This window comes from Dermacentor silvarum, chromosome 8 (assembly GCF_013339745.2).
Source record: "Dermacentor silvarum isolate Dsil-2018 chromosome 8, BIME_Dsil_1.4, whole genome shotgun sequence".
Lineage (NCBI taxonomy): Eukaryota > Metazoa > Arthropoda > Arachnida > Ixodida > Ixodidae > Dermacentor > Dermacentor silvarum.
The window spans coordinates 155,716,050-155,742,053 of record NC_051161.1 but is presented as its reverse complement, the minus strand read 5'-3'; the positions used below and the strand labels follow the sequence as shown (position 1 = coordinate 155,742,053).

The 26,004-nt window shown below is 45.9% G+C and overlaps 2 protein-coding genes across 6 annotated transcripts in view; one reads left to right on the top strand and one right to left on the bottom strand.

Annotated features, from left to right (window-relative positions):
• Positions 1 to 26,004, top strand: part of LOC125947443 (histone-lysine N-methyltransferase SETMAR-like) — a 56,419-nt gene that overhangs the window by 16,803 nt on the left and 13,612 nt on the right. The window lies entirely within an intron of this gene.
• On the bottom strand, positions 227 to 25,437 carry LOC119461782 (uncharacterized). Of its 5 annotated transcripts, XR_007468303.1 has the most exons (4): positions 23,465 to 25,431; positions 11,397 to 14,585; positions 3,442 to 10,751; positions 227 to 369 (listed from the first exon to the last, which is right to left on the bottom strand). XR_007468303.1 is itself a non-coding variant. In XM_049672164.1 (3 exons), the coding sequence occupies exons 1-3, from the start codon at positions 25,076 to 25,078 to the stop codon at positions 285 to 287; spliced, it is 1,776 nt and encodes a 591-aa protein (XP_049528121.1). In that variant the 5' UTR covers positions 25,079 to 25,437; the 3' UTR covers positions 227 to 284. The 5 variants fall into 5 exon arrangements, 3 of the variants coding, with proteins under 3 accessions (XP_049528121.1, XP_049528123.1, XP_049528120.1); XR_007468302.1 differs by having other exon boundaries at positions 227 to 10,751; XM_049672164.1 differs by lacking the exon at positions 11,397 to 14,585 and having other exon boundaries at positions 3,442 to 3,518; positions 23,465 to 25,437.

Sequence of the window (26,004 nt, the reverse complement as noted above, 5' to 3'; positions counted from 1 at the left end):
TCCCTACCAACTGTCTCAACTTTCAGTTCTTCTATGACGCTGATAAACCACCGCAAAGGCTGTTTATCAGCTGCATGCATCTCATTGCTGCGCTGTTGAGCAGGTTTTCCTGCCAAAGCTTTCTGCTACAATGTTTCCAGGAAACGGCAAGTGCATTGTTGTGTGTGCTCCTACACAGACGTCATCTGATTGATGGCATCCTCTAAACACTCACATGAACAAAGACTTCTTTTTCACAGTGACCCTTTATTTCTTGACTCGTGCCTTCCTTTGATGGCATGCTCCTACAGAGTCGCACACACACCGAGCGAGCACACTGACAACTCTTGGAACATGCACGTAAGCAAACAAAGATGGATATGCGAGCACCTGAAAAAAAAAAGAAAAGAAACAGGAAGACAGCACAGCACGACTGTCTCAATGCTGAAAACACCTTTGGCACAAGCCATACGGTACAGGTGTCGCACATAGTATATACTGTACTATTAGTGTAAGCTGGTGTGTGGCAAGAACTACATGCATTGACGGACAATCATGACTGACGACTAATCATGATTTCTCTTGTTCAGGTACATGTGTAAACTGTCAAAAGCCCTATCTGGAAGCTTTCCTATCATCCCTGTGCAAGGCATCGGCTGCGCTACCAGTGAAAGCCAGACACAGGATCAAGCATAACGCTCAGCCAAAACAATGTCGGTGCAGAAGGCAGATGCTCATGCTTCAACGTGTTAGTATGACATACTGAATCAAACTCCAGGGCCAAGATTTGTGAGGCTGTGGGAGCAATATGTGGCCTGCGTGTGACTAGGCTATGCTCTCTCTGGCCATGTGATTGGCTACAATCCTGTACTGGCCTATCATATCAAAAACTTGTTTGATGAGCCTTTTGCCTAATCTCCCGTAAGATTTTTGCAAATAAGTTCAATTCAAATCCATAAAGACTGCTCTTGTGCAAGAAGCAGCATGAAACAGTAGTGTATGAAGGTTACATTGCAATTAATCAGTCAGCTTTATTTCCCATAATTTCTCACACTATGTGAACAAATGTATGATAATGATGCAAGACTATGCTGGAGGCTCAGAATTTTTCTAGCAGTCCCTGTGCCACTAGAAGTGCACCAGTGTGCCATAAAAGTTGTAGGGTACCAATCGAAGATCATCTCATCACTTTTGCCAATATTCATTAAGGCCAAGAGAGTAGATGGAGCACAGATTCTCACGCTCCAAGATGCATTTTGGTCGAGGACGATAATCAGACACAGGGGGCCGTATTCTGAAACGTTCCACTTCGGCGAAATTTCTTTTTTCGCTTCCAGGCGCGCGCTAATTGGCTGGTTGAGCAAACTCGAATGACGTTGGGCTCAACCATCTAATCAGCTCATCCAATTTTGCTAAAACAGCCAATCATCACGCGCCTGAAAGCGAAAAAGAAATTTCGTCCGAAGTGGAACGTTTCAGAATACGGCCCTAGGATGGCTTATCTTCTAGAAGCATTATCTAGATATGGTGGGAATTTATTTGATTTAAGTTCCAAGAAATGTGTCAATACGTATCAGAACCCAAGAAAGCTCATAGACCTGGGATGTAGTGGCCAACATTTTAAGTTTATTGTCAGTGCTTGTTTGTTCAAGGGGAAAAATGGTTTACTCATCCCCCGACACTGCTCACATCGAACATGGTCTTAAATTTCTTGGCTGGAATTACTTTCTCGACAAAATAATGAGACAATTCTGTAGTATCAATATATCATAGATGACCCTTCTGTTACAAGTACTGGAGGAAAAGTCGCACAACCTGCTTACAGCAAAAGGTAGTCAATGGTTGTGCAAAATTTGGTGTCATGCACCACCTAGCAATCAATCATGAACATTTCCAGTCTTGGCTACAAGAAACGATTGCTCATCACTTTCAGCACAAGCATCAAGGAACTTGCATGAAACTAAATTTGCTGTTTGTGCGCTTTGTTATCCTACATCACCACAGACTGCAGTTGCTATTTTAGCCCACCATGATCTAGTTTGTGTAGACGTTGAGTTTGAGTTAAGCTGTCCGAGCTTGAATTCTGGTTTGACCTGCTCACATAGGGCATGTGCACACAAGGGCATAGTAGATGTATTAGGCTGTTCACATAGTTACTAGTACTCGAAATTTTCAAGACTAAAATTAAAATGCAATTCGTAGCAAGAGCATCTGCCCACTGACACACCTGACACCAACAGACCAGGAAGCATGTGACAGGCGGAACCCCCAAGACATGCAGTCTCAGCAAAACACTTGCGACTGGCATCCATTACTGTGTGCAGTCCACACTATGGCGAGGAATGCTGTGCCTTGTGGTCAGTTTTCTACACCGACAGAAGTGCTCGGCAGTTATTGCCACAAACCCCACAACCGGTCGCCAATAAATGGGCACAATCTCCTCGACTACCTCTCTTTGACACTGTCTTGGAATGCTGTTAGCCACCACAGTGAACACCGAGACATACGAATGAGCGATGAGTAACACGAACCACCTTTGGCCACCGCCTACCTAATATATTGTGAACACATTCTGGCATGTAAATATGCATCTCTCTCTTTCTCGCTCTCTGTGCTTGCACTAATCTTTTCTAATGGAAGCAGCAAGCGCATTCTAACAGCGAATGTGTACAGCAGTAAGGAAGACCAATGACCTCACAAGATTTGGATTTCTGCACAAGAGGCTGACTCTACAGACACTGCTGTTTTACCACTGCTGGGAAGCAGTGTGTACTGAGGGGCTGCCCCCTGTTATCGATCAATACAGAACATTTTGGCTCTCAGGTATGCCAATGTGACGGAGGTTGCAAGTGTTCCTGGTTTTTGTACAATGTACACTCAACTGCAACATTTTACGGACCACAGGATCTGGGAAAGAACTGAATATGTCCACAGCGTAGGAATGTGGCCTTGGTATTGAGATTTCTAGCCTGTACTAGTACAGCATGTGAACAGTGTATATATACTCCGTCTCTTAAAGGGTCTTGTCTCACACATTTACAAACAAAAAGTACTGTGTCACATATGAAAGTAACACAGGCATGCATCGTGAAATTCGATGTAACGTTAAGTCTGATACTCTTGGTGTATAAAGTATGATGTAATTATCACATGAACATTTACGTTGCAAACCTGAATATATTTACCCCCCAAATGATTGGAATGACATGTTTCTGTGATGAGCAGCCACAGCGCAGCAAGCCCTCGCGACCAAAACAAAGTCGCATACTCAAAGCACAAATGTGCACAAATAACTCACGAATAAACATAATATTAGTAAATGTTACGCTCACAAGTTGCACTTGCAAAACTTGGAGAACGCTTAAGCTTCGCCTTTAAGAGTGGAACGCGATAGCATTCAAAGATATCTGACTGCTTCTCATGGTTCCCGGCAACTGCAGCTTATGTAACCGTAATGTTTACCAGAAAATGCTGGTGGCGACCGCTATGCACGAAGGTGGGCTTTCTGGTAGAAATGCAGCCTCTTGTGTGGGTCGATCCTGGAGGTAGCGCACAGCCGTGCCAAGAAAATTACATCATTTTCAGGTTTCTGTTATTGTTTCGCACTTTTAAAGCTAGGTCTGAGAAGATTTAACATAAAAGGCATGCGCTTTCGGTGTTTTGTTTCGTAACATTTGTTTGCGGGCTGTCATTCTCAAAATTCCGAGGAACAACTTTTTCAAGAATGTAAGGCAAGGTATGAGCAACTTTAGTGATAGAATGGTGTGGCAATCTAACCCGCATATACCGCATGCCATATAGCAAGGGGTGGCATATACGTATACCTAAATATATAGGGGATGATTTTTCTCTAATGGACAATGCCGCCGCCGTCGGATTTTCTGCGACAGGGGGCTCTTAATGCTATTGCGTTAATGTATGAAGTAGTTGTTTCGTAGAAAGCATTGCAGATCAAAAACAAATGAACTGCAAACATGTGGAGCAAGACTGTACTAATTTGGTAGCTTCCCCAACGTTGCGTGCTAACCATGAAACAGATAGCACTGTATGGTTTTTATAGTCACTTCTCAGAAATTCTACATTTTCTCAGGTCCCATGGTCTGTAAAACATTGTGGTTCACTGCACATTATTTAATTACAGCAGTAGCCCAATAGCCTGCTTTGTTTTGCATACTCTGAAGCATAATATACAGAATTAGTTCTCTTGGCAAAATCCTGTTGAAGAACATGGGGCTGACTGCCACAAATTCAAATGGCGATGCTTATAGTGAGTGAGCTCTTTCAGGAATGGTTGAAAGCACTTTTGCTGCGTGACAATATTGTCATTTTTGTGTGCGTACTCTATATTAGCACAGTGTTTCATGGTTTGCTATCAAAAGGGCTTGCATTTCAATATTATAATGAAAAGGCAACCTGGGCTGCATGACATTTGGAGGGAGTGCACCCTAAAAGGGTAATTGTTGCTCTAAAGTATGCAGACATTGTTTGTGCAATTAAAAAATGCTACATGTTTAGGGCATTACAGCAGACCTTGGGGTTAAAAATTTTCACGAAAGAATATGCAGTAACACTCATTAGACCTGTTTGCTTGGCCTTAATACGAGATGCCAACATCTTCTACCAGTTTTGGTATATACTTCTGGCACACAACAACAATAAAATATAGTTCCTGTGGGCATGACGGTTCTTTTAATGTCATATGAGCCCAGCACTTGTCAGCGATGCTTACATGTGCAGAGCATCTAATGCAGAACGCAATACCTGACAGGAAAGCATCGGTAGCTTGCCATTAAAAATGCATGGGAATGCCCACAGGAGTGCTAATGATTACCATTACTGTTGTGCAACAAAAATGCACCCCAAAACATGTGAAATTTCCAATGGCACATTTCTGTGGTCAAACAGGTGCAGAGGCATCGAGAGTAGAGCAGTCAGAGCACCCATCGATCATTCTGCCATTGCAACTATAGCGAACTAAGGCAGTGCCTTTTAATGCTGCTGTCCACTCACAGGGATGCTCTGCAGGAGTGCAAAGTGCACTTTGCGCAACATACAGCAACCAACCAATCATCACACAGACGAGCATAGGAGGGGCAAAGCTGGAAGTGTAAAGCACAGGCAAGTAGTCTGCTATCGTAAGCCCACGCTGAAAGCTGTAACGTTTTCCCCAATTGTAACACACTGACCTCTTAATGCTTAGACCACAGCACTCATTGCCATCATCTGAGAGTGTGCTTCCTTGTGCTGACGTGCAACAAAAGTTGAGTTCCTTGCCGACACTTGGGAAGGGGGGTCTTCTAGGCACGCACAGTGTTATGCAGTAATGCATGACACTACATGCATGTACAGTATTAGACCACTTATAACGTAAGCGCTTATAGTGCAGGACCAGATATAATAAGGACTTTTCAGACTTCTGCTAATTTTTCCATAGCACTCCATATATACCGGTATCGCTTACAGGGCAGTTGCAGGAGACGAAATACCGGTTACAGTTAGCTGCCTGAAAGTTAAGCAGTCAACAGAGACGGCAAACGCTCCCCTCAAGCTGCAGATATACTCCAACGTAACACGCCCGCATGCGCGCGTCGAGCTCTGTGACATCACGGTGGCGAACAACTGGCGTCCATACTCCAACGACACGACGCAACCGGCGTGTCTGGCGCCGTTGGGTGTGTTCCAACGTTGCTAGTGCGTGAATAGCTCCGTTCCTATTTTTCTCCCGCTCCACCAGCCATGCATTCCTCACGCGGAGCGAGCAGAATGACGCAATGGCGGGAGCGCGCAAAAGCGTGACTGCAGCTGTGGTTCTCTGTACATTAACAAGCATGGTGTCACGCGCACACACGCAAACATGAACACATCTCACTTGATGACTGTGGAAACTCGCTGTCAAAACGCTATAGTGAGGAAGCGTGGCAGTAGCAGCGAGCGAATCAACCTTTACGCTGCGTCTCTCATCAACACGAACTAAGCCGTGAAAACACAGCGCACGGCGGACTGTGTCCCCTTTGCAGATTGCTATTAAGATAGAGCAACCCCAGCAGGAGTGCGTGCCCGCCTGGGCTGCCCGGAGCCTTGCACACAATGGAAGATGGCGCGCTTTCTTCCCGGTTTCCTGCCTTGCGTGCACGATATTGAACCGCGATCGCCAGGTCACTCTCGCAAGCTTTCATTCGCACATACAGCATATGGCGCGCGACGACAATTTTATTGCCCTTGAACTTAATACGGAACCTCATGGCGATGGCAGAAATGCGTCTGGAGTGTCCGTATAATTGCTATCGCAATAAAATCATTCTTTTGGTTATAGTGCAGTACCGCTTATTGTCGGACATTCACGACTCAGGTGACTTACGTTATAAGCGGTGTACACTGTATAACACAATGCATGCCTAAGCAGTGAAGAGAAAACGCTTAGGAAGGTAGGTGTATGCCAGAATTACGATAATTATCAATGGGGGTAGATGCATATGTCAAAAAGTGCAACACTAACATTTTCCATACGTACAGTTTCAACTGCCCATGACATGAATACGGAAAATAGATGTGTGATATATACTATATCGAAGAAATACAGCCACCATAGGTTTGCACAAGAAGAGTACAGCAGGACACTGAGGATCGGGGCACAATACTCAGGAACAGTAGACATAAGAGTAATTAGCAGAAAATTAATGTTATTTAGAAAAAAGTACTGGAAGTACAAGGCCTGCAAGCACGTATTACAGAATAAGGGAGCACTAAAGGGTTACCACTAGGACAACTTGGACAAAAAAGAGATAAAAGAAACATGCAAATTGCCGTTACCTTGTACAAGATGAAGTAACAACAGACGTAATTGGGGGGGAAAAAGTATGTGCATGTGTAATAATGGTGGTGATTCCAAACAACCATTAAGAAGAGCTAGACAACAGCGAGATATTCACACAGACGACATGCTGAAGAGCACAACCATGGGTCACTACTATCGCCACAACACGTACCTGAGTGAAGGATAGAAGGAAAGAAGCACGTACGGAATCGAGCAAGTTAAAAGTGCCACATACTTAAAGAACTAACTGCAGCATTCACACGAAAACACAAGAAAGCCGACAGGATGAATGCTACATCCATTGAGGTCATCTGGTTACCTGTCATTAGTCTTTCGCATGAATTCTACGGTTAGTCCTGTAAGTATGAAGTGACTTACTCAAGAGAACAAGTTATGCAAAAGCATCACAGCAAAGAAATGAAGGAATTTAAACAGAGTGCTTTATAGAGAAGACATATTGTTTATTAGCTCTATTTTATTAGGGGCTGAACTAATGAAGCGTTTCATCTGCGGGAATTGTTTATCATTAACCCATGGCTTTGCTTCTGTTTTTATTGGGTAGCGGCTGGTGCCCATTCCAACGAAATACTTTTGCGTACAAACAGTGCGAATCCAGGCCCAATTCACAGAGAACTGTATGTCAGTGGTCCACATTGTAAGTGTGAAGCATCAACAATATTTGTAGGCAGTGGCACACATTTCCACCCTCATTTCAATACCAATGACACTCATTAGTCACTGATGTGAGGACTAACACCTTTATGTTTGTATTCTAGTACAGCACAAATTTGATGATGTAACTGTTAGCATTTTATCAATTTTACAGCCAGCAAGGAGCTTTCTGTCTCTATTTTGCCATCTAAACAAGGAATCTGGCAGGATGGACCAGCGCAACGCACTTACCGTATTTATTCGATTATAAGGCTAGGGTGCAATTAGGAGGACCCAAGAAAAAACAAAACAAAAAAAGAAACTTGGGTATGCACACCATACAAGGCGATACAGAGTAGCCGACGGATTATCGAGACTCGGAGGGGATCGCCTGAAATACTGAATTACTAACACAGCCAAAATGCAAAATGGCGACCATGAAATATGGGAAGGGAGCTTCAACACGTGAATTCTGCCTTTAGGTGTGGCTTCACGACACCACAACACGCATTGCCGTAAAGCCACACTGCAAGACGAAATTCGCGCTGCAAAATTTGTGTATAAGACAGGGGGCGACTTCAACGCTAAAAGTTCTGGGGAAAAAACCTCGCCTTATATTCGAATAAATACGGTAATTGCACTGAAGTATTGGAGAAGGCCGAGCACAAGCCAAATACTGCATAGAGAGGAGCAAACAAGACTTGATCTGGCATGAATAAGTCAACTTTGAAAGGCACACAAGTCAAAACGAGACACGTTACACAGTGGAATGTTTCTGAAGTCCAGTGCCCCATAAGCAGGCCTGACTGATACTCTCTGTGTTCAAAAGCTCGAACTAACTAACCTTACATCTTCAAGCCTACTTGAGCAACGATACATTTCTTTTTTTCAGATTTTTCTGCATATTTCATTCTAAGATGTCCGAGAAAACAACTTCTACTTCAATAAGGCTCTTACTTTCCAGTGGCTGTGATTCCATTTTATGATGCTTTCGAGGAACAGAAGTAGAGAAAAAATGCACAACTGGTTTGATTACAATCTTTCACCGAAGGCACAGAAGAAAGCCAATGCTTTTGACATTTAGCTGGTGCTTGTGCACTCTCAACTTTTACTTTTCCCAGAAAATCAAGATACAGTGATGGAGTTAGATCCTGAAGGAATCGGCCAAATGTTCTGCACAAGCAATACACTGAGGTGTTTGGCATCCCTCACTTTGTAACGATGAAAAGCTTTATCGGGGATTCCACAGTTCAAGTTAGTACTCATTTCTCTTTCTTCCTTTTATGTGCCAAGCTGCGATCCTTCACAATGATGACAGAAGAAGCAGGTTTATGTACAAGGCATTTGGATCCCTTGTCTTGCCAGTGGTCTGCCGATACCGTGCTAGCAGATGAGCAAATAGTGGACGACAGGACCTATGCTATGCTCTCAAATGATGGCTTAGAAACCTGCTGAAACCAGCCGTTGAAAATCTCCCGCGTCTTGTCTTTCCATGCCTTTTGAAGGGCCCCTCACAAGGTTTGGCCATTTTAAACAGACAGGTGTAGCGTGGACGTCACGCACTGCTAATCGTGTCTGCAAAGCATTACAGCATTGTATGGCATGAAAACAGCTGAAATTTCAAACTAGATGCTGCACACCCTCCCTTTCAAGGAAGCTCCACCATCAGCCAGAGTCGAGGTCACACGTGCAAATGCGCGAACGTCAAATGCAGTACTAGCTACATCACTCACCGTGGCACGTGACTTCGGTTAATCATTCAATGAGGAAGGTGCAATGGCGTCACTTTGAATTTGCTGTGCAGCAAAAAAAAAAAAGGAATAAAAGAAAGAAAAAGAAAGGAGGCGGGGCTTGATGCACAAACGTGAGGCAGTCCCTCGCCTCTGATATGGGAGAATGCAGGGAAAGAATGTCGCTTGCCGGAGCTACTCGAGGCAGAGGGAGAGAGTGTACTGGTTGGCCGTGACACTCACCTCCTGGCGACAGCATGGTAACAGGACAGTTAATTTCTTCTACCTCCTACAATAATGAACGGACTAAAAGAAGTTATTTCACTAGAACATCCATTTTACCGTTTTACAAGTTCTAGTGGATAACCAAAATTTGCTATGGGGCCTGGTGAGGGGCCCTTTAGTGCTAGAGCAAAGTTTAGCCTTCGTCAAAACCAAACAGCTCAGCCTTTCACTCTTATTGGTTAAAAGAAAGTCTCACCTCATGCCTTCCTTGTTAAATAAGACTACCAAATAGGTAGATATCGTCACCACTTTGTGCTATTCAATGAACGAGAAAGTCCCTCCACCCTTAGATGACTAACATCCCACGAACAAAGAACCTAGATGATGCTCAGGGGCACAGACCCTTCATGTGTTGGCTACGAGTCAGAAAAAGCAATATTGAGAGAAGACATCGACATAAAGACCGAATGAAGAAAGAAATTTAGACAGCTGTGCCTTCTGTCTCAGTTATAGGAAAACAGCAATGGCTCAAACAAGTACAAAAACAGCAGAACTGATGAGACAACGCTGTTCTTTTCTTTTCGTGCTTGTTCTAGAGTTTTTTTCGCTGTTCAAGTGTGAAATGAACACAAAACTAGTGCAACTCTGTTTTGCTTCCAACCCACACTCAAGTAACTGGTCAGAGATCCACACCAGACTTCAGCATTGGGTGAAACACTGCTTGCCCCAAGCAACGAGTGAAACTGACGAAGTTTATATAAGACACATTGCCAACTTCTAGCACATTCACAGACAGTGATCCAACCAAAGCTCCATTCATCGGACACATAGCTTTAGCTTGTATTGGCTTGCCAAAACTAAAGTAGCCAATTTTGGTGCAGTTACTATACCACTAGCTAAGCCTAGAAGCATGACATCCTGCAGGCTGCATCATTTAATGCAGGATCAATGGAATTTCTAGCCACCCAATTCTGGCAATGACGGATGTTTGTGTGTGGTTAGGACTGCAGACTTTTCATATGTGTATAGTGATGCCATAAAGGATTGCATACAACCAAGTAATAATTCGCAGTATGTCAGTATACAGCGCAGGGGCTTTCAGGGAGGACAATCTCAAAGTCTGACCAAATTCTGTCCTTAAAATACGTTGTGCCCACTGTCTCTTTTTTTTCCTCAGCCAAAATTGATGCAACACAATTACACTGTACACCAGCATTAAAGCAAGCCTTCAATTTAAGCAGAAGATCCTTGCTTCACCACAAAACAAAAACAATGAAAAATAGAACCTGAGGTTATTAGAGCCATAAGGAGATTGTTAAGGTTAGTGCCTGCTAAGGAAGCTTCTAATACCCCTGTCAAGCGGGAAAGTTAAGTGCACTTACGGAGAATGTCACTCGGTTTAAGTGCACTTTGCCAAATCTAAACGGCGCAAGCGGAGTGTCACTCGCAGAAGAGTGCACTCCGGTCGGAGTGCGTTCACGAAACGCACTTTGCTGGTCGAGTGCGTAGCCTCGCCGCCAGCGGTTTGAATGGTACAGAATGCAATGCATAAAAAAGGACACAGAAGTTCGTTTTAGTTGTTGAACAGCTAAACACAAAATAATTTGTGTTTAGCGAGAAGCGAAACAGCACAATAATGAACAAAATTATCGTATACGCAGCTTCGTCGCACGCCGCCATGTTGTTCTGGATTGGCTAGGTATTCGTCTTGGCCGGCATTGACTTTGCAACACTTCATAGTAAAATAAATGACGTTTTTGTTCAGAAAAAAATAGATTCAGTTTGTTTTTATTTATAGTACCACGTAATTTTAGAAGTTTTTTCTTTTTTATCTACATATTCAAAAAACGCGCTAGTGTCTGTCGCCATGTTTCTTTACGGCGAGTGCACTCCGTTTTCCCGTTTAGCACCGCGTAGCCTAAAGTGTCACTCAAGGTCCCGAAGTGCACTCCCCGTAAGTGCACTTAACTTGCCCGCTTGACAGGGGTATTAGTTACAATGTGAAAGCGCACTACTGAAAAAAACACAACACACCTTATTCAGTAACAGTGTTACTGGTACCCTACAAGAAATATTAGGTTTTTTTTTTTTTTTTTGCTGGAATGCCAACAGACAGCAGCAACCTGTATAGACACCTGTACTCAAATTTCGGTCTGCACATATCTTTCCCCACTGCTTCTAATAACTACAAGGCCAGCGAAATCACTGAACTAAGATGTGGGAATAACTGAGCTGACATTAACACAGCCTGGCTGCTACTGCCTCACGCCAATATGCCTGTCAGCAGAGTCCAGTCGAAGGTCAAACACGTAAGAAACCTTAGAAGGAAAATATCCCCCTCCTCCCTTTTAACTAGCTCATTACTACTAGTATGATCAGTATACTAGTGCTAGTATACTAGCATGCCACAGCAGCAACCAGAATGCACATTGTGTTTTACAGAGCTAGAATAGGCTGTGATATGCCAAACCACACAAAGAAACGTTGTAGGAATGCCTTTCCCCGCTAATTTCTGGCATACAGTTGAACCAACTTACAAGTGACCTCACGTATGACAATATATCAGTGTATACAGACTGTATACGAGTTACACCACAGCTGACCCAGATATAACAAAGCTACCGTGACTGCTTTCCACAGAACTATTGCACTCATTATAATGTAAGTGGATTTCACTGTATTTGATGCTTTTAAGCACAAGCAGTTGTGCACTGGCTATTAGAGAGTCCTTTAATTACAGCTTGCTTGCTTTAGGTAGAGTAGGACAGTACATCTTATGCTTCATGCATAGTACTAAATGCAGCCGCTGTCTTTAGTACTCTGCCAGCATCGCAGCGGGGCTGTTCGACAGCGTAGCCAAGGCAAGTTCAAGTGCTCAGCCGTCTTCATGGTTCATGTGGCTGAAAGAGTGACGGACCGTGTCCTAATAATATCACATGGGGCTGTATTCCCAGTCAATCACTTTCGGGAATACTTTCACATTTGCATGACGTAAGGGCCAGTGCAATGCTTCAATGCACTATAAAAATACATGACACAAAAATATAAGTGCTTATGGGAGGTGCGCCTGACATTTTTGCAAAGCCGCTTCCACACAGTTATATGGCCCAGGCTATTATGGCAGAGTTTTCTGTGCAGCTATTAAGGCTAACTTACGAAACACCAACAGTCGACGTGTGTGAAAGATTGCCAGTGTTCAAGAGTGGTCACGACTGCAGTTCACATCTACAGTCAACTCAGCACAAAGCACACGCCAAATGTTCGCGACTGCGACATGCGATGCAAGTTGCAATGGGTTCACTTGCAGGCCTGTAACTGAGCAAGTTGCGAGACCTCGCCGTCATTGAAAGCACTTTGCACGTATCTTCCACGCCTGCTGCTACAAGGCAGCGAAGGAGACAGCATTTAACACTGCTGACAACAAGTCAGGAAAAAAAAAAAGATTCAGCAAATACTGCACAAGCCAAAGTTCTAAATGATTTTCCGCTCACTACTGCACCAACCTTTCATCAAGCACATCTACTACTGCTGATGTGTCAATCACATCACAATAACGAGGCAAATGAGGCCATGTTTCCACCACTAATGTTCTCCCATGATGTGGCAAGGAGGGCCTATGCTCCAATACTGATTCCAACGAGCATTTCAATATTTATAGCAGATAACACACACAAGGCGTCCATGTCATTTTTTTTCCTTCATCATCTCTGTTTTCTGCACTGTATCAATGCTGTCAGCCTGAAGAGTGCTGGCATATTTGAGACCTAGCTGCCTGCTGGCTACACTGAAAAAAGTTGTCCAAAGCTGGCGCGACGTGGCTGCCAAAGACAACTGCAGAGGTCTGCAATGAACGGAAGACAAAAATAATCAATGGTGGTCAAGCAAGGAATGTCTCTAAAGCCAGTGATTCAACAAAGAAACTTGTCTAGACAAGTCCCCTTGGTGAAACATCGGTTCCAGTCTGACTCCTCTTTTGTTCAAACTCTGTTCACCACTTCAAGCCTCCATCTTTCTGTGAACGCCGCGTTGTCCTGAACAGAAGGCTGTGTCTGTGCAGCATTCTTTCTCTTCCAACTGATTATGTGAAATGATTGCAGAGAAACTTGATCTGCGCACGACGCTCATCTCTTCCGCAGTCCACAAAACTAGGCCAATGTGGGAAAACAAAGAAGCTAGCAGGCAAGGACCTGTTCTGTTCAGACTGAAAGGTATTGCGAGGCGCCTTTGAGGCAATTTGTGCTTGCCGTGACCATAGCAGTGTAACAAGGAGGGCTATATCATTCGCCACCTTCTCATTTCTATTCACAACGCTAGAACTGCAAGGTCACAGCAGCAAAAGACTAGGGATTCACTTTGCACACGTTGAACCACGAGACATGCAACAAGGAGAGGTGACAAGGCTGGTATTTTATGTTCACGTTGCAACAAGGCTGAGTCATTATTTCTCCTCTCTTTCTCTTCCAACCCCTTCCCCTTCTTTTTTTCAGGATCGTAACCACAAAAAAAGGTCCCCGAGGAAGCCCACTTCCACGTCCTTTAGCATCAAATCCTTCATTGTCTATGCTAGCGTGATGCTTTACAGCCACCAAGAGAAACCATGCTACGGTAAACAAAAGGAGCGGTTAATGTTACACACGGTACTTCTCTCACCAAAGCCACATAAGGCAACAATGAAGGAACAGCTCTTCACCATCAGTGCACCTGCCTTTCGCAATAACATGTAACATGCCTGAGTAGCAGACCAGCAAGAACATGCCCCTAGTTAATGCTGTTGCCGCAGTCTCATTCGAGACCAGCTGGCAACAAACCCAACCTGTCTTTCCCCTCCGGTGAAGGGTGTGGCTAAGCTCACATCAAACCTTTCAGCCCTTGACGGCTTCCATTGGCACGGGCTGGGGGTCCCTGTTGTACGGCTTGGTGAGACCAATGAAATTGGATGCGCGGCAGAGGATGCTGAGCTCATTTGTGAAGACGATGGTGGGGTTGGCGTCGTCGCCATTGCTGCCATCAAAGTGGATCCGTGGCTGGCCCTGCAGACGGCGCGGAAGAGGCCGCACACCCGGGGCATGAACATGCAGTGCACGCAGCTGTCGGAGCCGCGGCACGAGCATGTCGAGTAAATGCTGCTGTTCCGCAGGCCGCAACGGAGTGTTTGAAGTGAGGCACAGAAGCTCCAGGGACGAGGCCTGTGCAGACAAGACTTGCATATAGGTTGGCAGGCGAGGCTTGGTAGTTATGCCAACAAGCAGTGAACAAAGACATCTTACTAGTTTCATGAGAAACAGTGACAAACCAAAATGAAATAAAAGGGCACCTGGGGATGTACTACTATAAAGCAAAATGTGCTTCAATGATTTTGAAAAGGCAACCTAAGAAACAAATGACCAGGTGCACATTTTATTTTCTTTAGTTTGTTGATTTAGAATATGCCCCACACATACGAGGTGTGTTCAAAAAGAAACCGAACTTTTGAAATGGTGCGCCAACCGGCAGGTTTAGACAACAAACTGCCATTTGCTGCGCTTCGCTCTGACCGTTAGTTGGCGAGCTACAGCCACTGAAGTGAGCACATGAACAAGCTGTTCTTCAGATTGGTGCCAAAGTGACAATGAAGGAATTGGAAGAACACCGTGTGTGTGAGATGTTCTGCTACAAACTTAGGAAAACTTTCACAGAGACATTTCAGTAGCTTAGCCAAGCATACGGGGAGGACTGTATGAGTCGCACACAGTGCTACGATTGGTTCAAGCGTTTTGAAGATGGAAGAATGTTGGTCGGTGACGATGCCAAGCCTGGACGACCTTCCACATCCACAGATGATGACCACGTAGAGAGAGTTCGAACTGTGATTTGTGGAAATCGTCGTTTGACTGTTCGAGAAGTCGCTGATGAAGTGGGTATCAGCGTAGGATCATGTCATGAAATTTTGAGTGACAAACTTGGGATGCATCGTGTCAGTTCAAAATTCGTGACGCATTTGTTGACTGACGAACAGAAGCAGACCCGTGTTGAAATCAGCCAGGGACTGCTCGCTGCTGCCAATGACGATGAAAACTTTCTTAAGAACATCATAACAGGCGATGAGACATGGGTTTATGGCTATGATGTTGAAACGAAACTGCAGTCATCACAGTGGGTGGCCAAAGGTTCTCCTCGTCCAAAAAAAGGACGCGCGAGTCGGTCAAAAATGAAGGTGATGTTGGTTGTGTTTTTTGACTGCAAAGGTACTGTCCATCAGGAATTTGTGCCACATGGTCAGACGGTAAACAAAGAAGTTTACCAGGGAATCCTAGTACATTTAAGAGATTCTGTGCGCAGTAAGAGGCCTGCAATTGTGGGAAAGTCAGGCTTGGATGTTGCATCATGACAATGCCCCGGCTCACGCGTCGCTCCTTGTCCGCAGCTACTTAGCAAAACATCGCACTCCTGTTGTGCCCCACCCACCATATTCTCCGGACCTAGCGCCAGCAGACTTTTTTATCATTCCGCAAGCTGAAAACCACCTTGAAAAGACATTGTTTCCAAACCGTAGAGGAGTTCCAGGAGAATGCGAGAAGAGACCTGGGCGCCATTCCAGAAAGTGCGTTCCAGGAGGCTTTCCAAAAATGGAAGAAAAGATGGGAAGAGTGTATTGCCAGTAGAGGGGACTACTTTGAAGGGGACAGCACTTAAAATGTTGTACAGCACTTTGACAGCAGTAAAGGTGTTATAGCAAAAGTTCGGTTTCTTTTTGAACACACCTCGTATACATAATCATTAAATGACAAAAGAACAATCTGGAAGTTGTAAATTAATATTAGACCCAGATGCGCAATATGACAATGCAGGTTTATTCGCTTTGTTCAGAAAGCGTTACGCTTCCCATTGCTTTGACTCCCCATTTCTTTCCAGGGCAGCCTTTAGAGCAGCCCGGCCACTTTCTGCAAGTGACATGAATTACACCGGAAATAAATTTGCCAACTAACAAAACAAGGCTCTCGTTAACATCTCAGCCAAATATTGTCCCACCAAATGCTGCAACAAGTATACAATTTCAGTAACCTGGCTGCACTTTCATTGAATATCTTGTAATCCTCCCCACCATTGCGTTGCACCAATACACACACGAAAGCTACTGGCTGAATTTCTTGTGATGTAATAAGCGAGGCAGTTATCTCCTGCAGTGCCAGAAATTAAGAAATCCGTTGACTCCTGACAAATCAGCTGTGCCGACTAAATTGTCTCCATCCTCAGTTGATGCTACAGACTGATCTTGGTCGTCACAGTAATACAAGAACTCAGCACGATCATGAGCAGAGTAACTGGACATTGCTGAATATTGGCACAAGACTTGCAAAAACAAGAGGAAGGGAAAATGAGATCACCGGAGTGTCAATGGCTTGACTCGTTCGAAGCACACTAAAAAACTTTTCGTTGAAAAAGATTTGCGAGTTGATGCCCTTTGATATAAGGAGTCGTGAGGGAGGTAGTGGCCGAATACTGTGCCAGGAAGGCCAATTTCTGTTCTGGTGAGGGAGGCTTGCTGAAGCCCAGTGGGCCTTCTTAATTTGGTTGCACCTGAACTAGTTAGTATAGCCCCACTGGCTCAAGGAAATTTTTTTTTAACGGTTTCGGGCGTCACTCCAAGCCCGAGAATGTAGTGGCCGGGTCGAGGATTTGAACTGAGAACTTTTATAATAGAAACACAATGTTCTACCTCTACTCCACACCACCACCAGTAACTAAGAATCTCGAGAACAAGTTAACGACCACGCAAAGAGTGATGGAATGAAAAATGTTCGGGGTAACCTTAAAAGACAGGAAGACAGTGGTGCGGATTATAGAGAAAATGGGGTAGCCAATATTCAAGTTGACATTAAGAGGAAAAAATGGAGCTGGGCAGTCCATGTAATGCGTAGGATGGATAACCTGTGGACCATTAGAGTTACAGAATGGATACCAAGAGAAAGGAAGCGCAGTCGCAGACAGTAGAGAATGAGGAGGGGTGATGAAACCAGGAAATTTGCAGGCACAACTTGTAATCAGCTAGCGCAAGATAGGGGTAACTGGAGATCGCCGGGAGAGGCCTTTGTCCTGCAGTGGACATAAAAATAGGCTGTTGATGATATCAAGAGTCACACAGCCCCTTTTAGATTTCAGCCCACATGTAAGTACTGTCATTATTCGTTGGACATATCTTTCTTTAGAAGAACACCAATATGTTATAGTTAATGACTGTGTGCATCCCGACCCCATTTTATTTACTAGTCTAAGTCTGCTGCAAATCGATTAACAAGAAAATTGGAAATACTTCTCAAAGGTCCCCATTAACTGCAAACTTCACCTAATCAATCAGCACCTACATATCAATTTTCATGCCTACAATTACACCCTATACGTAGGTCTTGAATGATCCATAATTATATACCTCAAGTTACCAAAGAGGTCAGTCACGTAGTTCATAAGTCGCACGCATTCCTCGCTGATTCTTTCTTGAATCTCAATTGCATTTGCAGAACATGCCCACATGACACGTGATGTAAGTGACTGAGGACCTCAAATGGCAGCTGAATGGTGGAGCTGACTAACACATTGCACTTGCCAATGCACTCCTGTAATGGCTTTGAAGAAAGAGAGATGTTAACTGTTCGAAGCACACATCCATTTCTTGCCTGCCTGTGTCTCCTTGGAGCACAAGAGCAACCTCCATGATGTTGTGTTCTTACATTACCACAAGGTGGTGCTACAGATCAGCCATACTGTGACATGCAAGTTTGAAGCTCAAAGAGACTGTGCATTACTTTCTCCAAACCAGAGAACACATTGGAATGGGGCTATGCCTTTCAATAAATATTGCCACATCTTAAGACAACCACAGAGGAATATAAAGTGAGCAACATGAGCAGCAACCGTCACCAGTATGGGGTTGAAGACAAAGTTGGTATGTCAGCTCACTAGGTATATAGTCTCGGGCTTTGTTGCAACACAAGCTATTAATGAGTTGATTATTGATAGTATCGATAGTTTTTGAAACTAGTAGTGTAAAAAGTTAGTGATGATTCACTTTGTGAACGCAGGTTACGTGCAAGCATATGGACGCCACAACATCGAAGCACAAACGGAAAGGGCGCGAATGTGGTCGCTACATTGATCTCAACCGTGCAACGCCTGGTGTGCCACTGCGAAAGCGCATATTGCTACACATGCAAAGAAGAGATGCCACGAACATGCACACCGCAGCACAAACGGAAAGGGTGCGAATGCAGCGATTGTTTTCTCCACCTCCAGGGTCCTTCCTCCTCCGGCACTTGCTTCTCTTGAGGTGACAAACATAATCTTGCTGATTTGACAGACTGCCCATCTACGCTTGTGCATAAATAAGCTATCAGATAGCATTAAGATTGATAGCAGACAACGTGCAGAAAAGCACTGTTCTCACTTTCCGAGTGAATTATTATTCGCCAGCGATGCCACGCTTTCAAACAAAAGCGTCAACCGAATGCTAGTACTTTTGTTAATTTTACACAAGGCCTTATTTTAGCCTGATGTCAGCGAGTAAAGCCGGCGCGTGCATCTTCCAATAAAGCAATTAACCTGAATGCGCATGCTTCTTTTTCTTTTATGCCGTGCGTACCTGCTAACGTCAGTCAAGCTGTTACGAGAAAAAAAAAGAAAAACGTGATGCAAGATACGATAATAAGACCGACAGTGTTCCGTTATTGACCGAACACCCTAGGTTTTATAGTCTTATCCTGCACCATGTCTTTTTTTTTCTTTTCTTTTAACAGCTTGGCTAACGTTAGCTATGACACCCTATATATTTTTCACGACACAGCAGATAGCTCTTATCACCTCACTAAGGTAGCTCCTACTGCCCCAGTACCATGTAATCTGTTGTGACAGTTGTTATGTGCCAGCCATTTGTCCATTTTAAGTGCCATTAAAAGTTGATCTTGTTTTTACTGCCTCGCGCAACCACTGCTTCTTCTGAACATGAAAGAGTAATAGCCTCCAGAAATGCATAAGAAGCTAGAATAGTCAGAGGTATGCAAGGGTGAGTCCAATGAAAGTGAGCCAACCCATTCTCATTTACAAAAGTGACACACAGATGTGAGGATAAATGGTCTTTAATGCTCTCATACACTGGGTTGAACATAGTTGGGTGGCATAATGGACACTCCGAAAGTTCAACAGCGTGGTGTCATGAGGTTTTTGACAGCTGAAGGTGTTTCCCAAAATGGCTGTTTCCCGCCATATGGCTGTCGTGTATGGTGAACATTGCATTTCATTGGCCAACTGTGAAGTGTTGGAGCAAACGGTTCAAAAAAGGGCGTGAAAGTTGCAAAGACGATCCAAGGTAAGGCCAAAGCCACCATGACAATCACCCCCAAACACAATTGCAAAGGTTGATGAGCTGATTAGACAGGAACGGAGGAAAAGCATCGATGCAGAGCGTGTGAACATCAGTCATCGTTTGGTTCACACCATAATTCATGACCATCTCGGTTATCGGCTCTTCTGTGCGCAATGAATGCCCAAGATTTTGAACCACCACCAGAAGACGGAGAGGTTCGGCACTGCCTTGACTCATCTGATCCGGTATTTTTTTCGAGGGTGATTACTTGTCTGCAATTGTGACCGGGGATGAATCATGGTGCCACCACTATGAGCCTGAAACACGACGGCAAAGCTTACAGTGGAACATTCGAATTCACCACCCCCAAAGAAAGCAAAGGCTGTCATTTCCACTGGGAAGGTGCTGTTGACTTTCTTTTTCGATTGTCAGGGGCCATTACTGATCGAATTTGCTAAACCTGGAGACGCTGTCAATCATATCCAATATTGTGAAATGCTAGATTGGCTGCGTGTCGCAATCAAGAAGAAACAACGTGGAAAATTGACGAATGTGGTCATCTTGTTCCATGACTATGCCTGTCCCCTCGTCGCTGATGTGGTTAGCACAAAACTGGCAAAGTTAGTGGGAAATGCTGCAACATCTGCTATACAGCCCAGACCTGTCCCCTTGCAACTTTCACATTCTCGGGCAATTGAAAAAAACAGCTCAAGAAAACCAGATTCGTGTTGGACGATGACATGAAAGAGTCAGTTGGACTTTTTGAAGCAGCAATCCAATGAGTTTTATGAGGCAGGAATCACGCGACTCGTTAGTCAGTGGGACAAATGCCTAAATGCTCATGGAGACTACTTTTAAATAGAGTACCCCATTTGGCAAAAATTTTCATTGGCTCGCTTTCATTTGACTCGCCCTTGTACATGAAGGTCTGCCCACTTAGCTACGCTATTGTTACGTTGGCTTATCGGTCACCAAGTTAGTCATTCGAATAACAAAGTGATAGAAGTAATCAACATTTTAGCGTACAAAGCACCTTGGCGTTCTGCACTTCAACCAAACAGCAGTCGGTTAAGAACATGTTGTGCCGTATGTGCCAACAACCATTGCAGCGAAACGACACCTGTTGTTGCCACAGCATAAGAACATCCTTAATTATTATTATCCTATTTATCCTTGAACCCATACTAGCCTTTGTTGCTATGGGTTCTATCGTTATAAATATTTGTAACATGCATTTACCCAGGGGGCTGTTCTCGGTTTATCATCAGGACTGCACCCACTGAGATTAGGCGCACGTACGAGCCCTGACTAGTCATCTTATTTTGTGTTATAAAATGCGCATTACCAGATGTGAAACCTTCGTTGAGAAGCAAGACAGTGTTACGATGGAATATGGCAGCAAAACATTGTGGCGTCATCAAAAGTGCACATGTAAATGTTCCTCACTCTCATACTCGTAGCTGTTCATACAACATTCATATCGGAGCTAAACACCCTTTTTTTTCCTAACTTAGTAGCCTAATCTGCAAATAATAATCGTTAATCTATGACAGACAATAATTTATTTGCTAAAAGGCACTATCCGAGCAACAAGCAATCTCACGTCTCCCCTTATTGGTTCTAATAACTATCGTTAATAAGACATGTACAACACAGTTCCACCCCTCAATATTAAGTGCAGTGCACGGACTACTATATGTTGTGTAAATATTGTTGCATTGCATGTTGCACTACCTGTTCCAGTGGCAACACCATGGGGTAGCAGTATGTTGAAATAAGAGTACCAGATATAGATTACTCTAGTGTCTTTGTCATAAGAGGCGGGTGGTGTCATCGTTTCTTCGAAATGGATTATCTTGCCTGGGTTCGTTGCAAATGAATTACACTTCAAACTTATTCTGGATGAAAAAGGCAAGCAATGCACTCAATATGGGTGTTAAATGGCATGCACAGTGAAATGCCACCTCTGTTGCGTAAATAAGAGTGCTGGTGCTGCCAGAAATCGTGCACGCATTGTGAGAGTGGTAGCATAAGTGCGTTACTCAATCCTGTGAACACTGCCAGGGCAAGAATGGGATCGGCCAGGGCTTCCACGGCATCAGTCAATACGTTTACTGATCTGTGCACCATCGGTGAGCTGCCTTAAGGTGCAATGCCAGCTGAGCAGATCTTGCCAAAAATGTTCCACTTCTGTGGACTTACCACCTCACTGCGGTCTTGGCTACCTGCCTTTGCTGCAAGACTGCTGAATTACACGGACGCAAGCAAGAGTTACCTGTCGATTGCTGGATGAACCTGCTGTCACAATCAGTATGCAGTACAATGTATCAACAATGGCCATTTTGGAAATGGTAAAGAAGATTCTGCCATTGCAAAAGTTCCCATGTTTTCTTATGCTCGCTAGAGTGCTCCCTCGTGCTAGATTCATCCGTCAATTCAGTGCGACTATTCCCCAGAACAACACGCTGCAAATAAAATTTCTGAAAAGTGAGCTGCAGCTTGAGAAAGCAAGCTGCTCTGCCCTCATGAAGCCAAGCTTTCCGGCATGTAAGTACGTTACAGTTTTGGCAGACGGCCGCAGTGCTTGAGAAGAAAGGTGGAAGCAGTGGAGGAAGCTTGAGTGGTAGTTCTTGGAAGGCGGAACCCTCAACTTGATCCACGTTCTGCGTTGATGTTGCAACTAAAACTGATTGTGGTATTTTAACCCTTTGCGGTCATGTGTCGGGCCCATGCCACCATGCTAAAATATCGGCTCCGGTCATATGTCTGGAAGTGCCCAAGGCTGTTTGCTCGCATTCTCCGTTTATTTGGGTAGGTTGCGCCATCTCTTGACCGTGTTTTCAATTACAAATTGCAGTTTTTAATTGTCTACAGTTGAGGGCAGCACTTTTTGCAAGAGACTTGAAGAGATTTGCGTGTGCAAATTGTAGCGTGTATTACTGACCGGATGACGACGTTTTCTGCGCAGGCATTTTATGGATGGGACTCGCGCAGCCACATTTTAAAAAACTAAAAAACTACTTTGGAGATACTCTGGCCCTTATCACGTCCTGCGACAATTGACAGACGTTACTTACGAAATAGCCCCGCTTGATCCTACCACATCTTCTCCTTCCTCAGACGTCGTGCACGTGGCCCCCCTCAAGCCCTACCTTTCACCCACACCCTATCTTTGGCGCCGGGTCCGCGCTTTTCCGGCTGGAGGTTAATCTCATGAGACTGCGTGCAATGGTAAAAGACGACGTTGACCACTGGGGTGAAGAAGACAATTAAAAAGATTGCCTTTTTGCCATCTTGGCAGTGCTACAGCTTGCTGTAAATACTTTGTAAATATATTTTCATTTATACCGTTTCCTGTGGCAATATATAAGAATGTGAATGGCAACAGCAAGGACTGTGCTGTGTGCAGTGATAGAAAGATGAAAGGAGGGAGGGAAGGAGACCGTCTTCTACTGGAAGACATGCAGTGCAAATGCTGGCCTCCACCCTGGTGACTGCTTCGAGCCATACCATACTATGCTCAAGTACTGCCGACAGCCAAGGGTATAGAGAAATGTTTCTCAAAGAAACCCTATAACATGTGTTTGTGTACTAGAGCACTTTTTCTGCATGGCGCCCAAAATGGCTTCTGACCAGAACGACCGCATACTGGGTAAAGGCTTATGGCCGCAAAGGGTTAAGTGCAGTTTGCTCTAGCATTCTCATTGCCACCCAAGGCCAATGGGCCCTCACCTTGGTGATCTGGTCCAGCAGAAGGTGCGAGCTGAGCGTTAGCGCTGAGTGCTCCATCTTGAGAACGCGGAGGCCGTCCGCCTGGGCTGCCAGCACGGTGCCCAGCCCCTGGGTGTAGCAGCACAGGCCCCTGCGTCCCAGGTGGGACAGCCGCAGCTCGCGCACCCGACAGCCGGCCAGGAACTGCACGCTGTGCACGTTGCTGAGGCCGCACAGCGTCAGCCGGCGCAGCGGTCCCAGCAGCGCCAGCGGCGCGAGCGACGCGTCGCCGCACGTGCGCGGGTCGCTGCACACGGCGCACACGCTGTGCGCGGTGGTGGCGCTGCCGCGGACGTCCAGCTCCTGCAGGGTGAAAGGAGCGCGGGCCAGGTCCTCGATCGAGTTGGGCTCGGCCAGGGCGCACGCCGGCAGCGACAGTGCCCTCAGGTGACGCAGACACGCCGAGGCCAGCAGGGCGCAGCACGACAGGTCCGGCGTGAAGTGGAAGCGGCTGAGGTTGAGCTCGCCCAGCGCCGAGCAGGCCCCCAGCAGGGTCTTGAGCGGGGCCTCGTACAGGGCCCCCACGCCGGGAGGGAACGTGGGCCGGTTCAGCGGCAGCGGCGACAGGAGCGTCAGGGCGTCTAGCGACGACCAGCGGTCGCCCCGAGCCGTCGCGGCCGCCGACAGCTGGCCCGGCTCGTCGACGGTGACGCACATCTGGGGCATCGAGGCCTCGTCGCTCGCGGGCACCAGCAGCTCAGAGAGGTGGACGCAGCTGCGCGACTTGTGCGGACGCAGGCGCAGCGCGACGTTGTTGCACAGCGTCGCGTAGCCCCGGAACGCCTGCACGAGCGGTTCGTCGTCACCCAGCAGAAGGTGCCACAGCTCGCGGGACTCGATGAACGCCGAGCGCGATGCGTACGGGCAGCGGCCTCTCGCCGCGTCCGTCGTGTACGTGAAACGCTCGAGCTCGGCCAGAGGGCGGTCGCCGTACGTCGTCGGGGCGCCGGGCGAGCAGCCCTCGCAGCTGCTCGCTCCCAGCACGTGCACGTGCAGGTCCCGCAGGCGCGGACAGCGCGGCAGGAACCGGGCCAGCGTGTGCACGTGGACGGCGCTCTCGACCAGCTCGACGTACATGGAACGGATGCCCGACGTGCCCCGGCTGTTCTTGGAGTCGAGCACCATCAGGGCAGGCCTCATCTCATCGCGGCCCTCGCGGCAGCCCAGCAGCGACCAGTGGAGAAGCTCCAGTTTGTCCAGCCTGGTCAGCACGAGCTGGAACAGCGCACGACTGCTCAGGCGACAGTTGACGCAACGAAGAGTTGTGAGGTTGACGCAGCGTGCCAGTCCCTGCTCGACGATGGTCGACGGCGGCAGAACGCAGTTCGTGAGATCCAGGTTGGAAATGGCCGCGGCGCGAGGTGCCCGCAGGAAGCGGCTCAGCGTGTCCTCCGAAAGAGTTTCCGCCGAGAAACGGACTGTGCCCACGACCGAGCGGTCGCTCGTAAAACTCGCCAAAAGGGGCGACACGTCCGCGATAGCCAGAATGTCTTCCGGGTCGACGAACCTCAGTATTCGCATCCAAACCTCAGGCGGCAGCAGATGATCCAAGTTGCAGTCCTGCATGGCCTCCATCTTATTAGGTTACCTGTGCTGTCGCTTCACCCGCGGTGTAGACTTGACGCAGCGGTGCCCTCCTCAGGCGAGCGTCGTCGGGTGCATCGTGACTTCCTACGTGACCGGTGCACAATACCCCGTCACTGGCACAAATTATGCTGCGCTTGTCGCAAGTGTTCCACTATGCCGCACTGACATACGTCCGACTCAATCGTGGGCGATCATATGGAGGAAGCAAATAAAACAAAACCCACGTGACCTTTTAGGCAATCGAGCTTGGATTGACTCGGCTAGCGTACTGCTAAACATAAAAACGAAACCACACGACCATCATACCACAGGCTTTCACGCCCACTTCACACTTAATTCGTAAGCTGTGCTATTGCTATGCGTGGCGCAGTTCACACTGAAAAAAAAAAAAGTATTCTAGTGTTTCTAATCTACTCCATATTGCACTCCATTGGCGTTGGCTCCTTCATAATGGAACACAATGATTCGGAACATTAAAAGGAGGAAAAAAAAGTATAAAAAAGACTGCTCGGCGTTGGCGCTACACCTGAGTCACAGCAAGAAACATCTATGAAAACTAATATGCAAGCAATATATTTTATGTAGCGTTCTACATCTTAACACATTAAATATGAATTACTTTACATGGCCTCCGAGATTGCTGCCATCCATTGTTGAAGCAAGCAGCGCGTCCTTCATTGATAGAGTCAAATGTTGGCGCTCGTCTAGAGGCAAGCGGTGCGCGCTCCGCACGAGAAAAAACGGAAGAAAGCCCAATTCAGTCAATGGAAAGTAATTAGAGGCGTGAGCAGTGATCGAAGAGCCAATTCCAAAATATTCCTTACGGTAAGCTGGCACCGAAAGATATTGGCGACAAAATGGCTCGTGCGCTTTGGACACGTGTAGTAATAAAGGCATGTGGCGTAGACAGCGTA

Bases quoted from the DNA above. Each gene is read 5' to 3' on its own strand.
- LOC119461782 (XM_049672163.1), bottom strand. From the start codon at position 25,078: ATGGAGGCCATGCAGGACTGCAACTTGGATCATCTGCTGCCGCCTGAG. The intron at 14,586-23,464 runs GTGAGGGCCCAT...TTGTCTGCACAG, and splicing joins TGCTGGACCAGATCACCAAG to GCCTCGTCCCTGGAGCTTCT.